The following is a 12,934-nucleotide window of genomic DNA, read 5'->3' on the forward strand; positions in this document are numbered from 1 at the left end:
CATACTCTTTGTGGCACCCTGCTCCTGGTGCGTACTGTGACAGTCTGGAGGAATTAGCAAGACTATGAATGATGTGTGTAAAATATAGAGCATACTGACAGGCAGCAAATGAGAGTCACAGACATGGAAGGTTAAATGAAAAATGTTTCCTTACTGTGCCTCCCTACAACTCTACAAGCTGTTCTCAAACATGGTTTGCATCGGCCGAGTTGCCCGCTGTTATATTATAGTAATTTGCACAAAACCATGTAGTTGAGCTGTGACCGTGATAACTGGGTGTGTAGGAGGCACACATACAACACAGATGGGAGTTCACAGTCAGCTCTCTGGTTTTCAATAGACATTGAAGTGCAGCCTTGGCTTTGAACAGAGGTGTTTGTTTATTGTTCCCCAAAGTCCGTCACTGCTAACAATGCTCCCGTGAAATTGCTCAGGCTCATTAGCTACACCTTCATAAAAAAAGACCACAACATGCAGTTTTGCAATGAACTTATTTTACAAAGGGCCATGTGAGATCGAGAAGGGGTTTGGGTACGTGGGATGTGGGCAGACGGAAAAAGCTGGATTCGGAGGCAGGTTCAGGGGGGCAGAGAAGATTATGAGGGGGCTGCAAGATGGTAGTAGAAGGTCGAGAGCTGCAAAAACATTAAGAGTAGGGGTGTGGAAAGAGTGATAAGGCTCAGACAACTATTGAAGAATGAAGTCTGCTCTGCGCAGCTGTGAGCCCCTGAGGCAGTGCAGCATGTGACCTGAATGACCTGATCATGAACTTGTCTCAGGTCCTCCACACACCCTTACCACTCAGCTCAGCAGCTCCAGTGACTGCCAGGTGTGTAGTGATTTGGTTGGTGTACAATGGTACATGGTGACATAGATCGGTCTGTAAGTGCATGTTGAAGGACAATTGCAGAGAATGCAGAGAATGACGTTCGTTACTGGGCAAAGATAATGCAAAGCTCACCGAAGGAGAGACAAGCAGGGTGCACAGTTTTCATAATACGTTTTCTCATAGCTACTTTTCCTTATTGCGCCTTACTCCAACTCTGCAGGAAAGCTGACTCACTCGCAAAGCCAATAGGTTTCGCCTTTGTTTTTTCTTTTGCATTCTATCTTACTATCTAACTGGATTAGAAATATTGGAAAAATCTTATAATAATATTTGTTTTACATTTGATAAACCGTTAATAGATATTTATGTTGTAATGTGTGTTGAATTAATAGGCAACAACATAAATAACTATTAACGGTTTATCAAATTTAAAACAAACATTATGAAAACTTTCTAAATATGTTTCTAATATTTATAATCCAGTTAGTCAGTAAAATAGCATGCAAAAGAAAAAACAAAGCGAAAGCTATTGGCTTTGCCAATGCATTTTAAAAAATGGATATGTTACTTCCTTCTTGCCAAGTGGATATTAGTAGTCCCTTGATTGCTGCTTGAATTACATTAGTGAACAAAGGGCCCAAAACTCAATATTTTGTTTAAAAAGTGTCCACAGGGACACAATCTGGTCCTGGGCCCTTTACACACTGCCACTTTTTAATGACTTAAGCTACTTAATTTACTCATATGGAGTAACTTACTTGCTTAGCAGACTCAGGGTCTACTATTAATTAACCCCCAGATCCTAAGACTCAGATTTGATGACCTGGGAGAAATAGGTGGACCATGTGTCTGCTGAGATTAAACATTCTACCTTCATGGAGTAACTTTCTATAAAAAAAAGTAATGGTTCACTGTTTCACAAAAGAAGCTGACGTCCTTAGCACTCCCTGCTGCTTCTAAGTTAGCCCATGCTGATTTTCGAAGTTCCTCCTTTCTGGCCTCCAACACAGCCTTATAGGCATTGTGGGCTGACATAACTGTCTCTTTACTTCTCTGGGTGCATTGTAAAGATACCTTAAGTTGTTTTTGTGCAGCGGAACAGGCAGAGTGAAACCACTGATGGAGGGGGGTTATTTGGACTAGGTTTTTCTATAAGGGATTGGGAAACGGATTGATATAGAGCTGCAAAATTATAATTATAGTACTAACCCGGGGGAAGGGAGGGGAGAAAATCGGGTGGGGGAATAGACAGACATTTATTTACCACATCTTTTTTTTCAATAAGTATATTCTCAGTGAACGAAACTGAGCCTACCAAATCCCACCTGACTCCCAGGCCCTTAGTAGCAGAGAAAACAATTGGACCCACCTCATAAGGTTCAAGGTCTAAATGTATAAACAGGGTTAGGGGGTTATAATCACTAACAGTTAAAAAATATCCTAAAATCTACTATTAAAGGACTACAATCTCGTGACAACAGTATAGAATCAATAATACTGCATTCACCCCCACTTGTATAAGTTAATATTTCAGTGGAGATGCCGGCCCCAGTGTCACTGGCAAAAATCAAATTGTTATTAAAAATCAGCATTTTAAGCGTGTCCTCATAAGGAGAATATTCAAAATGAGTGGTGTCATAACCATCAACATCCTCCACCCGCACACCAGCTGCCTACTGAACATACAATAGGGGGCAATTGAAATCCCCAGCCCAGATCTTAAAACACATGACTATTCATAATGCAAAAAATTTGAAATGAATTCATCCAAAATATCACCTTCAGCAATGCACCTGTGATAAAAACATATTATAATAAAAATTAATAATGAATGGATCGCAAACCCCATACGTGAGACAGCAGCACTAATTGGTACCATGAAGAAGAACTCATGGTCTTTACCCTGATATTGGCGAGTTTAACAGGGATAAAACGGCCACATCTCCCTTTGCCCTTCCAGAAGAAGGAGGAATTTCTGGATTACAGTATAACTGATAGCCATCCACATAAAAATTCCCAATATGCCAAGTCTTTTGAAGGTACGGTATGTCAAAGTCCTTTACGAACTTTTACCAGTCCTCATTGTGCTTTTGGAATTGGACTCCTGCAATGTTCCATTATAGGAATTTATGGCCACCTGAGAACTTAAAATGTATTGGTTTTAAATATAGGATACCTGGAGGGCCTGTGGGCATGTCCCTGCAATCAAACACAGAGCTCACAGAAAAAATATTTGGGACATTGACATTGTCAAGGGGGCACAGTCAATCAGTATCCTGAAGGTGAGCCAAGGGAAAGAAACAATTGCTTGTATGGATATTGGGAGCCCCAATAGGTTCACCACATGTGTCATTTTCCTTGTTATAAATAATAAGACATTGCTTATAACTATGAGGAGGCTTGTAGAAAAAAAAAACAATGGCTTCGCCTTACTCTGCCCTAGAGACCCAGCTAGAGCTAGATAGTTCAGACAGGCTAATAGTTTTCCACTTTAGACAGGTTATTTTTTTTCCCACTACCCATGACCTCCAACAGTTGATGACAACACAATCATCTGTGGAACGTTTTGGTTTGGAACCCACCCAGAACCACTTCTTACAGTCAGAATCTCAACTAACAGGTCACCTAGTCATCCAGTGTTCTCCCTAATCCAGTGACTACTTTATATTTTAAACCAAGACAGTTTCCTGTCTTATTTGTAGATAATGGGGGAAATCGCTCAAGGATGATGGCATAAGGGGTGCAGTCTAGTGGCAATTGGAAGTTTATCATGAAATCCATGGGGTTCCCTCCCGAGGTCTTTGGATGTTGCTGCTTAGGTAATGCACCATCAATGGTTGTCAGGCCTACCAGAGGGAAATAAAAGTTTGTTCTCGTCATATTGGCTGGCTCCTCAGGATTTGAGGTACAGTTAATTCCAGACAAGATGTTAATTTCGAGCTGGATATCTTGTGGCCTGGAATTTTTTATAGCAGTCTTGAAAGAGTAGCCAAAGTTGGGCCATTTCCTGCTTTTTATTATAGAAAATGTTGATTTTCTCATGCAAAATTTTACATTTTTCCTGAATTTCCGTGTGAAAATCTTTCAGCATTGCTTCTTGCTGTATGAAAAATGATGAGCAATGCTCTCGAAAGATGGATACCAATGTTTTCATGAGAGGGATTTTAGAGCTGCTGTCCTGCTTTGGTTCAGCAGCCAGCCGTTCTTCTTTTTTTTATGAACGAAAGTAGAATAAGAAATGTTTTCTGCTGAAGTGTTCAATTTGATGGGACATACCCACTCTTCTGTTTTCTTTTAGACACTAGGCAGGGGTGAGTTTGACAATGGTGGCTATTGGGAGGTGACCTCAATGTTATCTGTTTGTGAGCTTTGTGCGAAGCACGGATTTGCGGACATAACCATTACTGGTATTTATGCCAACCCCACCAATGAAAAATTGTACAAGGACCACTGCCCTCCTCCGCTAGGTTAGTTGCAAGTTTGAAAGAATTGTCCTTATTTTCCGCTATTCTGGGGCATTTTAATAGAAGTGCCAAACAGCGTCTAATCTCTCATCCACTGTACCATTTACAGAGTTTATTGACCCCATAATGGTAACTAGTAATCAAGAGGGCATTGGGAACTGTAGAATATTTCCCTCCTGCTAAGATGACACTCTTTCTTTACTCATCACTCAGGCACAATAATGTCACATCAATGAGGAAAATAAAATATTGCCCTATCTTTTGCGAGGCTACCTCCACTTCAAGGCAGAGCCCAATAAGGTGTCCCTGCCCTGCCTCTTCCTGGCGATGACAGGTGAAGAGGAGGACTGCCATTAGCACAGGCTTTGGGTGGGTATGGTCTGCACGCATCATGTGCAGTGAGAGACTTTGGAGAACATTATAGTGCGGTGTAACACCAGGTGTGATGGCACCGCCCAGTGCGGCCCCTCCTTTAGTCAGCACCCCAGGATCCTTAGGCTTGCAGTACTGCAGTCCCTGCTTGGCATCCCATGCAGCATGAGACTTTGAAGAGCTTTATAGCTTAATGTAACACCAGGTGTGATGGCACTTCCCCGTGCCCTCCTCTGTTCAGCGCAACAAGGTCCTGGAACTTGCACGGTTTGGCATCCCCCACATCAATTTCTGCAAAAGTTGCTGTGCAGACTTATATTGGTAAATGAACATAAACTAACTTGAGCTTGATTGCTGATAGAAGGCGGCTGTAATACCTATTGCTTGAAATTAAGAAAAAAGCTGTCCAGACCTATTTTGCTTCAAGTTTGAATCCTAAGTCATATCTGAAAACACTCTAAGCCCATACTCCTCTTTAGACTTATACTTTGTATTTGACCATACAGCCAGGATTCTGTTATCTGCAAAACTGACAGTTATAATATGAGGAAACCTGGATTGTGTATTCTAATTCAAAGAGATTATTGTTAAATCTCTATCAAAAATCAGAGAAAGTATACATTTTAAGTAATTTATTAATTACTATAATTACTATTACATACGGGGACACCTGTCAAGTGAAGATTTGATCTCCGTGAATGATTAGCATGTTTTTCTTGCTTTCCTTTGGGTATTTAGGGTCTCATTACCAGTTTGCGGGATGACGGTCGGCCCGCCAGACCCATGAGGAGGAGACCACCATTTTCACTAGGCTGACCAGCGAAAACCTCCGTATTAGGAGACAGTGCGCATTCCAAGGGTGCTGGGCAGGGGGGCCCTGCACTGGCCACAACATAGTTGTGGGCAGATTAGGGGCTCCCCTGTGGCCCCTAGCACTGCCTTTCTGCCAACCTTTTCTTGGCGGGTACCCTACCATAAAAAAGCTGGCGGAAAGGGAAATCATGATCAGCATGGCGATGCTGAACTCAGCGTCGCCGTGGCTGACCACGACTTCTACCACCACCAACTCCTTGGGATTTCTGAGCCTGGTAGTGGCAGCCATCTCCTGGCGGTCGGACCGCCAGCTTTGTAATCTAGTGGTCGGACCGCCAGGAGTGCGGCGGTCCAACCACCACCATGAGTTTGGCGGTCTCATTTCTGCCAAACTTGTAATGAGGCCCTTAGATTCCTTACTTATACTTCTAAATACAAATTTGCTCTGGTTTTGGCTATCCTTAAGGTGAGAGACTCGATGCGTGAGTTCCATCATTTGCTTAAAAAATTAGACACATTTCTGATCTAGGCTTTCTAACTGCTCCTTAATACATATTGTAGATTGAGTATGCGCCTGTTTGAACTCTTGGAGTTTTTTTTTCAAAATTGTGTTAAGAATCTGTGATGTGAGTAAGCCTTGCAGAGACATAATATCATGGACATTGATAAAAGTAGAAACTTTCAATTTTGGGGCTCATCTTATAATGTCATCTCATCACAATTAAAAGCTCCTTCAAATTGTGAAGACTCAAACTGAAGACTCAAACTAAAGATTAGCATCATGTGCTCCAAGCATACAAGAGTGCTCTATCATGTCCTACCTTTGTGTTTCAGATGTCCACTTTTTTACTAAGGGTTCAAATATCAGTATGCTGTCATTAATTCCTATTGAACTCCTTCATTTTCTTGCTCTCTGCATTACCCCAAAACCATCAGCATGAACCTATCCACACACAAACACTGCTGCTTAAGTTGTTCCAAGAGAGAAAAGGCAATTTGGTTCTGTCTTTGAAGTCTAGATTCATCTAAGCTGTCTCCACCAGTCTTTTCTTTTTCAAGGCCGATCCTTCAATCTGTGTCAGCTGTCAACTTCCTCTGATGACCAGCGTTGTCCTCACCTTTAGTTTTTGGTAGGCATGTCTCTTTTTTCCCTTTAAAGCAAAGAATACTGCACAGACAGCAAATGTTTATTTTTTCCAAATCATCTAAGACTTTTCCTTTTCCACACCTGAAGCAATGGTAGAACAACAAACAGCAGTCGCAAAGGTCTGGCTCACCACTTTCTCAGTAACCTTTCTAGATATTGTACTATTTTCTCCACCACACAGGCAGAAGTATCCTCCTGAGTATTCCAGGTAAAACAATTTGGTCTCTATAAAGCAAGAACTGATTCACTGTATTTGCCCCTAAAAGCTACCAGGTTTGATATGTGTAAACTTAAGGAACCTTTTTTTATTCTAGGCTAGAAATACATGGTGTGGCACACTTGTCCGTCATAATTGATATGTATCTGGCAAAAAATGGGACACAGTGTACTTATAAAGTGCTTTCACCCTGTTATTCCAGATGTTTCCTATCATTAAACAATATGGTGACGTTTTGATGCAAAATTTGGAAAAGAAAATAGAAAAAGATGAACCCGTGAATATGAAGGAGTAAGTATGCCTATGGAATTTCACATGGTAAGAGATATGAGTGGAATTAATGTGGAGAATAGGTCCTCATGTTTTTTCTTTATGCAGTTTTAAAAAAAAGCGAACTTGACTCAAGAGCATTAGAGGGCTTTATTGTGAGCACCAGGTTGCACCACACATAGTTAAATGGAAATTTTATTGAGGCAGCGAGAGATAAAGTAAAATGCCCCGAATTACAGGATGCTGAGGTGACACCGATAGTTTAGGCTATGTGGTTGCAGCTATACGATTCATTTTTAATCAAGCTCAAATACAGCAGAATATTCAATGCATTTGATGAACCCTCACTGGAATAATACTTATTTCTACAATGAATAATAAGTCTTATGCTCTGTGCTTCACTTTGATATCATCGCAAGTATCCCAAATTAAAGGATGACTTGTCATCATTAAAACACTTTGAAAATCCATTGAATTCTCCCATTATTTTCTCAGCGTCTTTGGAGCATACAGTTTGGATGTAATCACAAGCACCGCCTTCAGTGTGAATATTGACTCGCTAAACAACCCTAATGACCCCTTCGTCATACACATGAAGAAAGTGCTGAAAATGGGCTTTCTTAACCTGATTATCCTGATTTCAGGTAGGAAAGCACCAATGTTACTAACTTCTCCATCACTACACTACCCTCAATGCTCCTCAGACCATACTCCGATATGAAAGAACCTTCGCTCTCTCTCCTATGGTTTTAGAAACATTCTTGGGGTTCTCACCTTTACCATGTCTTTGGTGGTGAGCTCCTCAAGCTGTAGTCCTTGCTGGTGGTACCTTTTAATTACATGGTGGGACCCTTTCCCCTGCCACAGCAAGGCCAAAGGAGCAGCCTCCAGGCCTATTTCACACCTTGTATTTTCTCGTGCCTGTGGTTTCCTTACCCTTTCTCCTTCTTTTGTTGTCTGTTTTTCTTATGCTGTGGTAGACTTCTTGGTTTCTGGTTGTAATCTAGGTCATGTCCACGACCATTTCAGCTGTCTATGCCCTTTGTCCAGTTAACTGTCTTCACTGCTGTCCAGTAGTTGCTCTTCATATTTCTTCTCCTACACATTCTTCTGCTACTCTTCCACCGCTACCATTGATGGGCTTTGCTAGGGAACATTGCTGTGGATATTCTATGGCGGCACTAGAATAGCACTATAGAGTTCCAGACATGAACAAAGTAGAATACGGATTGTAACTATATTTACAAATTGTTTTATTTTTGGGCTTACCTGTGGTTTTGCAGTTTGAGGTTTTATATTTTGTAGAAAAGGTCCTGCTCAGTAGGCCTTTTTCCAGAATAGTATTGCTTTTCCGTTCCTGTTTTCTGAGCACCAGCATTGTATGAGATTTCTGTATTTATTATTTCTGAAGTGCGACAATCCCGGGAAATTTTTAAACTAATATACAGGTTGATGATTTTTAGGTTTGTTTACTGGAGAAAAAAAAGTAATGAAACAGTTCCAATTTCAGGATTAACAATTAACATGAATTGTTGAAGAGAAAATCATATTTCAAAACGATAAAAAGAATACAAATGAAGTAATAATTACAAGAAATATACTCGTACTAAATTCCGATTGATGACTGCCTCTTTAATGCTGAGGCCAGGAACTTTGCAGTGCAACTTTCAACAAGAATATTGTCATTATTTGATCAGACGTTAATAGCATCTTTACGAGTGTTAATTCTTTTGCATTAAAATTCTATCACAATAATCTTCCCTTCCTTCATAAACCTGAGCAGGAGCAAAAGACATGTTGAAGCCTCAAAGTTTTACTTTGACACAACCAACATTCACTGATTTAGCTTCATTTCCCCAATTGTGCCTAAATTCATAAATAGGGAAACGTTGAATACTATCCTGGCCAACCTTTGCCTACAGTAAGACCAAAAATCCTTTATAGTAAAGTCATCCTGTGTTGTGGTGCAAAAAGCCTAGTTAGGGAACACGTGTCTCTGAAAAACTGGCTACACCTCAGATGTTCATCAATAAAGGTAGATCTTTATAGGTCCCAGGTTTTTGAGCGACAATAATGCTTGTACAACCTACTGGCAAACAATATAAATGGGGGTGTGACAGCCAACAGAATGTGATGATAGTTACCAGATGATTTAGCCTTTAGTGGTCTACACTGAGCCTTTTACTCAGTTGTATCTTTTAGGATGAGAAGGCGAGAGTACAACAAGGGGGCAACAGGCTAATTTACAGTGCCTCACAATGCCTTAAAAGCCTTCCAAGAAAGGTTGCCCAAGATAGTGCTGAGCTCAGTGCACAAAGCAGAGTGATCTAAAACATTGTCCCCTCCTACAGCAGCAAGCACTGGACTCGAAGCCTCTGAGTGAAATTATTCTCAGAGGGAGAGACATCATACTATGGGGGGCAGATCTTTTGTCATCCTTTCTCTACTCAGAAGATGTTTGTATATTGTAGCCTCCCGGAGCAGCTCCACCCATCAGTATTAGAAACTAAGTGACAGATAATTGCTGTTAACTCATTTCCCTCGTCCCCATGGCAACCAAAGCCTTATTAACGTCATCTATTGCACTGTATATTAACTGACATTGTGACTGAATACCCACATCTCCAACCTGATCGATTCCAGCCACAAACCTATTTCAATGGTTTGGTTGTGTGACTCCTGCCTTCAGTTCCTTACATTGGCTGCATATTGTAGTTTATGCCTTTTCACACATAGACTGAGATCTCCCTGTGGTATGAGGGAAATAATAACGTGTTAATTCTTTAAAAACATACTAAACTTAAACTTATTTTATTGCAAAATAAACCAAAATAAAAAAGGAAAATATTTTTAAGTAATTATTATTACAATTATTTAAATATTAAAATAGAATTATTAAAATAAATGTTACAGTATATTAATTCATCAATTTAAACATACATTGAATGAATAATTACAGCACCCATATTCATTTTTTTAAACAAAATTAAAAAACACACTCAATGGTATTTTAAAATGTAACTACTATTTACTACATTTAATTAAAGGTTATGTGTGTTATATCCATTTAAATACATTTTAAATATTTATTAGAAAGTTTACAAATTTTAATTAATTATTTAAAAAAAGTTCTATATTAATGTTTAAAATTATAAACATTTACTTTTTAATACAGTCTAATTTTGTAACATGAAAAACAAGTATATATATATATATATATATATATATATATATATAAACAAAACCCTTTCAGGGTTACAGTGACGCATAGATTATGCAAAAGTGAAGAGAGGACTCTGGGTAGTTCCCAAGTTTTGGTGGAGAGCAGCTCCAGTATAGAGCACCCTACAACACCAGCGACACTCTAGATTTGCTCACCTCAAATGTCTGTTTTTCTAACAAAGTTTTTAAGCATAGGATCGCACAGTGCCTTCCTTGCCGAGCTGTAAATGACAAAAGCCTTTCACCCCTCCACGCACAGTATTACACCTTTGAATCGGTAAAATACCATCCAAGGCAACCTGGAATGAACCAAAGCAACTCCTGACATGTGTTTCGCTATCATTATAGCTCTTCAGTGAGGTTTAGCTTCATCCAGGCACAAGGGAGCATCCAGTGTAAGTCAAAACAAAACCCTTTCAGGCTTAGAGTGACGCATAAATTATGCAAAAGAGAAGAGAGAACTCTGGGTAGTTCCCAAGTTTAGGTGGAGAGCAGCTCCAGTATAGAGCACCCTACAAACCCAGCGACACTCTAGATTTGCTCACCTCAAATGTCTGTTTTTTAAGCATAGGTTTAGCACACTTCAACATGCTCTTTTCCATTTAAGTGTGTCAGAGTGCAAGCCCAAAGATGGACTGAGCATCCATGTTTGCTGTGGGGAAAATAACAGAGTAATTTAATGTTCAAAGCCTGCAGGGCGATGGGCCGCACCATGATTCCTTAGTGGAGGCCCTGGAGGTGGGAGAGTCTCCCTTCATCTGGATGAGGCACTGGCATGCCTATATGCTAGTGGGTTTTTGAGAAGGGAGGGTTGTCTTGGGTCCGTCATACGCCTACACTAATAGGGAGACGGAGAGGGGAGGTTGATCGTCTCAGTTCAGCTGTGGCGATCGTCATGACGAGGGGTACCTTACAACAGAGTTTCAGCTGTCTGTGGGGTAACCACTTGGAATGATAATGAGTTAGTGCTACCCCTAAAAGAACGTGAGTCAGTGTCAGATGTCATGTCTTTCAACGCAGAGGCCGTGGGAGATCACCGTTCAGCTCATCAGGAGTAGGCTGTGGACAAGGCCTGCATCCGGTTCTCCTTAGCTTGTTCCAGTGTGGGAGCTCATTACGTTGTCTCCGTTTTCTTCGTTGCCTTGGTCGGTTGAGGTCTCCATTTCAATGCTCAGACATTTGTTTCGTAGTCCCAAGCATCCGTCGTTTCAGTGAAGAAGTAACTGGTATTGTTGGCCATCACTTTCAGTTTGGCGGGGAATGATAAAGAGTAGCGGAGGCCGGCCTGTCAAAGTTTATTTTTCACTCCTAGAAAGGAAGCTTGCTGGTGTTGTACTGCTACTGTGTAATCTGGGAAAAGGTAGACTTGGGCATTTTCAAACTGAATTGGGTCTGCAGATCGTACTGCTCATAATATGGTTTCTTTGTCACTGTAGTTTAGTAGTCATACCACTGCCGGACTTGGGGGTACTCCCATTGGAGGTCTCTGAGCGGGGACCCGATGGGATCGTTCCACTAGAAATTGTGGGAATAACGGTGTGGGCACTACCACTTGGTGCAACTAGGTCTTCAAGAACTGTACCAGGTCTGCTCCATCGGCTCATTTAGGGAATCCTACTATTTGAAGTTTGTTGCGGCAGGACTTCCCTTCAGAGTCCTCTGTCCTACCCTTGAGTTCCCGCACTCTGTCTGTAGGTGAGCGGACAGTATGTTTCAAGTCTGAGTGATGGGAGTGAAGGTCATTAATGACCGTCTCTACAATAGCGACTTTGGAGGATACGATGGTTGTCCCGCAACAGTCCTAGCTCAATTACCAGTGCATCTACTCTTTCACACAAATCTTGTTTAGTGTCCACTATAGCTGCTAAGATCTGATCAAGCTTAGCCTCTGTCGGAGGTTCTGTGGGGAATCAGTTGGAGTTGCAGTCGGGCAATATGAGTCATGGTTGCTGCAATGCGGCAGTCCACTGACTGGGGGGCCACGCCACCATGTTTCGGCATGAACAAGCTCATCACTGTTCACCCAACCTGCAGTGCAGGCCCCTGGACCCACCAAAAAGGGAGGGAAAAAAAAAGGGGGGGAGCAGAGTGCATATGCAGTCATGGTGAGTGGGCAAGCTGCACTAGGGGGAGAGAGGTCCAAAGTGTGCGCCAAATCCACATGCAAAAGTTACTTCATGGAGTCCTTCAATGAGGGTATTCTTGGGAACGGTCTCACCTCTCGCTACTCTGCTGGGCATTCCAGAGGGGGGGCAAAAGCAGTTCAGGTTGTATCAGGAGTCCTCTGCGATCAGGGGTATAGGGTGCATTGGTTGTAGACGTAATATACATACAGTGACATAGAGCTGTTAGTAAGTTAGTTAGTTAAGTATTTGTTGTATGCTGGGGCCAAATGCTGGTGTAGCCTTTCTCTTCCTGAACAAGGATATTTCTATTTGTTAATTGGAGGCAAGATTGTGACTGGAGCCCCTCATCTAGTGAGGGGGGTGCGAATTCTATTTTTGTTCAGGGTCCTGAAGGAGGAAGTACTGAAACTGGCCTCAACTCGCCCTCCACATACCCCAGTAAAGGTTTATCTTCAAGGCCCCTCCCCCGAAACC

The 12,934-nt window shown here is 41.4% G+C and overlaps 1 protein-coding gene across 1 annotated transcript in view; it reads left to right on the forward strand.

Annotated features, from left to right (window-relative positions):
- The window catches only part of LOC138261217 (cytochrome P450 3A5-like), a 120,848-nt gene that overhangs the window by 51,273 nt on the left and 56,641 nt on the right, over positions 1 to 12,934 (forward strand). The window contains exons 6-7 of the mRNA XM_069209972.1: positions 7,045 to 7,133; positions 7,608 to 7,756. Coding sequence (XP_069066073.1) covers positions 7,045 to 7,133; positions 7,608 to 7,756 — 238 coding nt within the window. The remainder of the gene's footprint in view (positions 1 to 7,044; positions 7,134 to 7,607; positions 7,757 to 12,934) is intronic.

Source organism: Pleurodeles waltl, chromosome 10 (genome assembly GCF_031143425.1).
Source record: "Pleurodeles waltl isolate 20211129_DDA chromosome 10, aPleWal1.hap1.20221129, whole genome shotgun sequence".
NCBI classification, from domain to species: Eukaryota; Metazoa; Chordata; class Amphibia; order Caudata; family Salamandridae; genus Pleurodeles; species Pleurodeles waltl.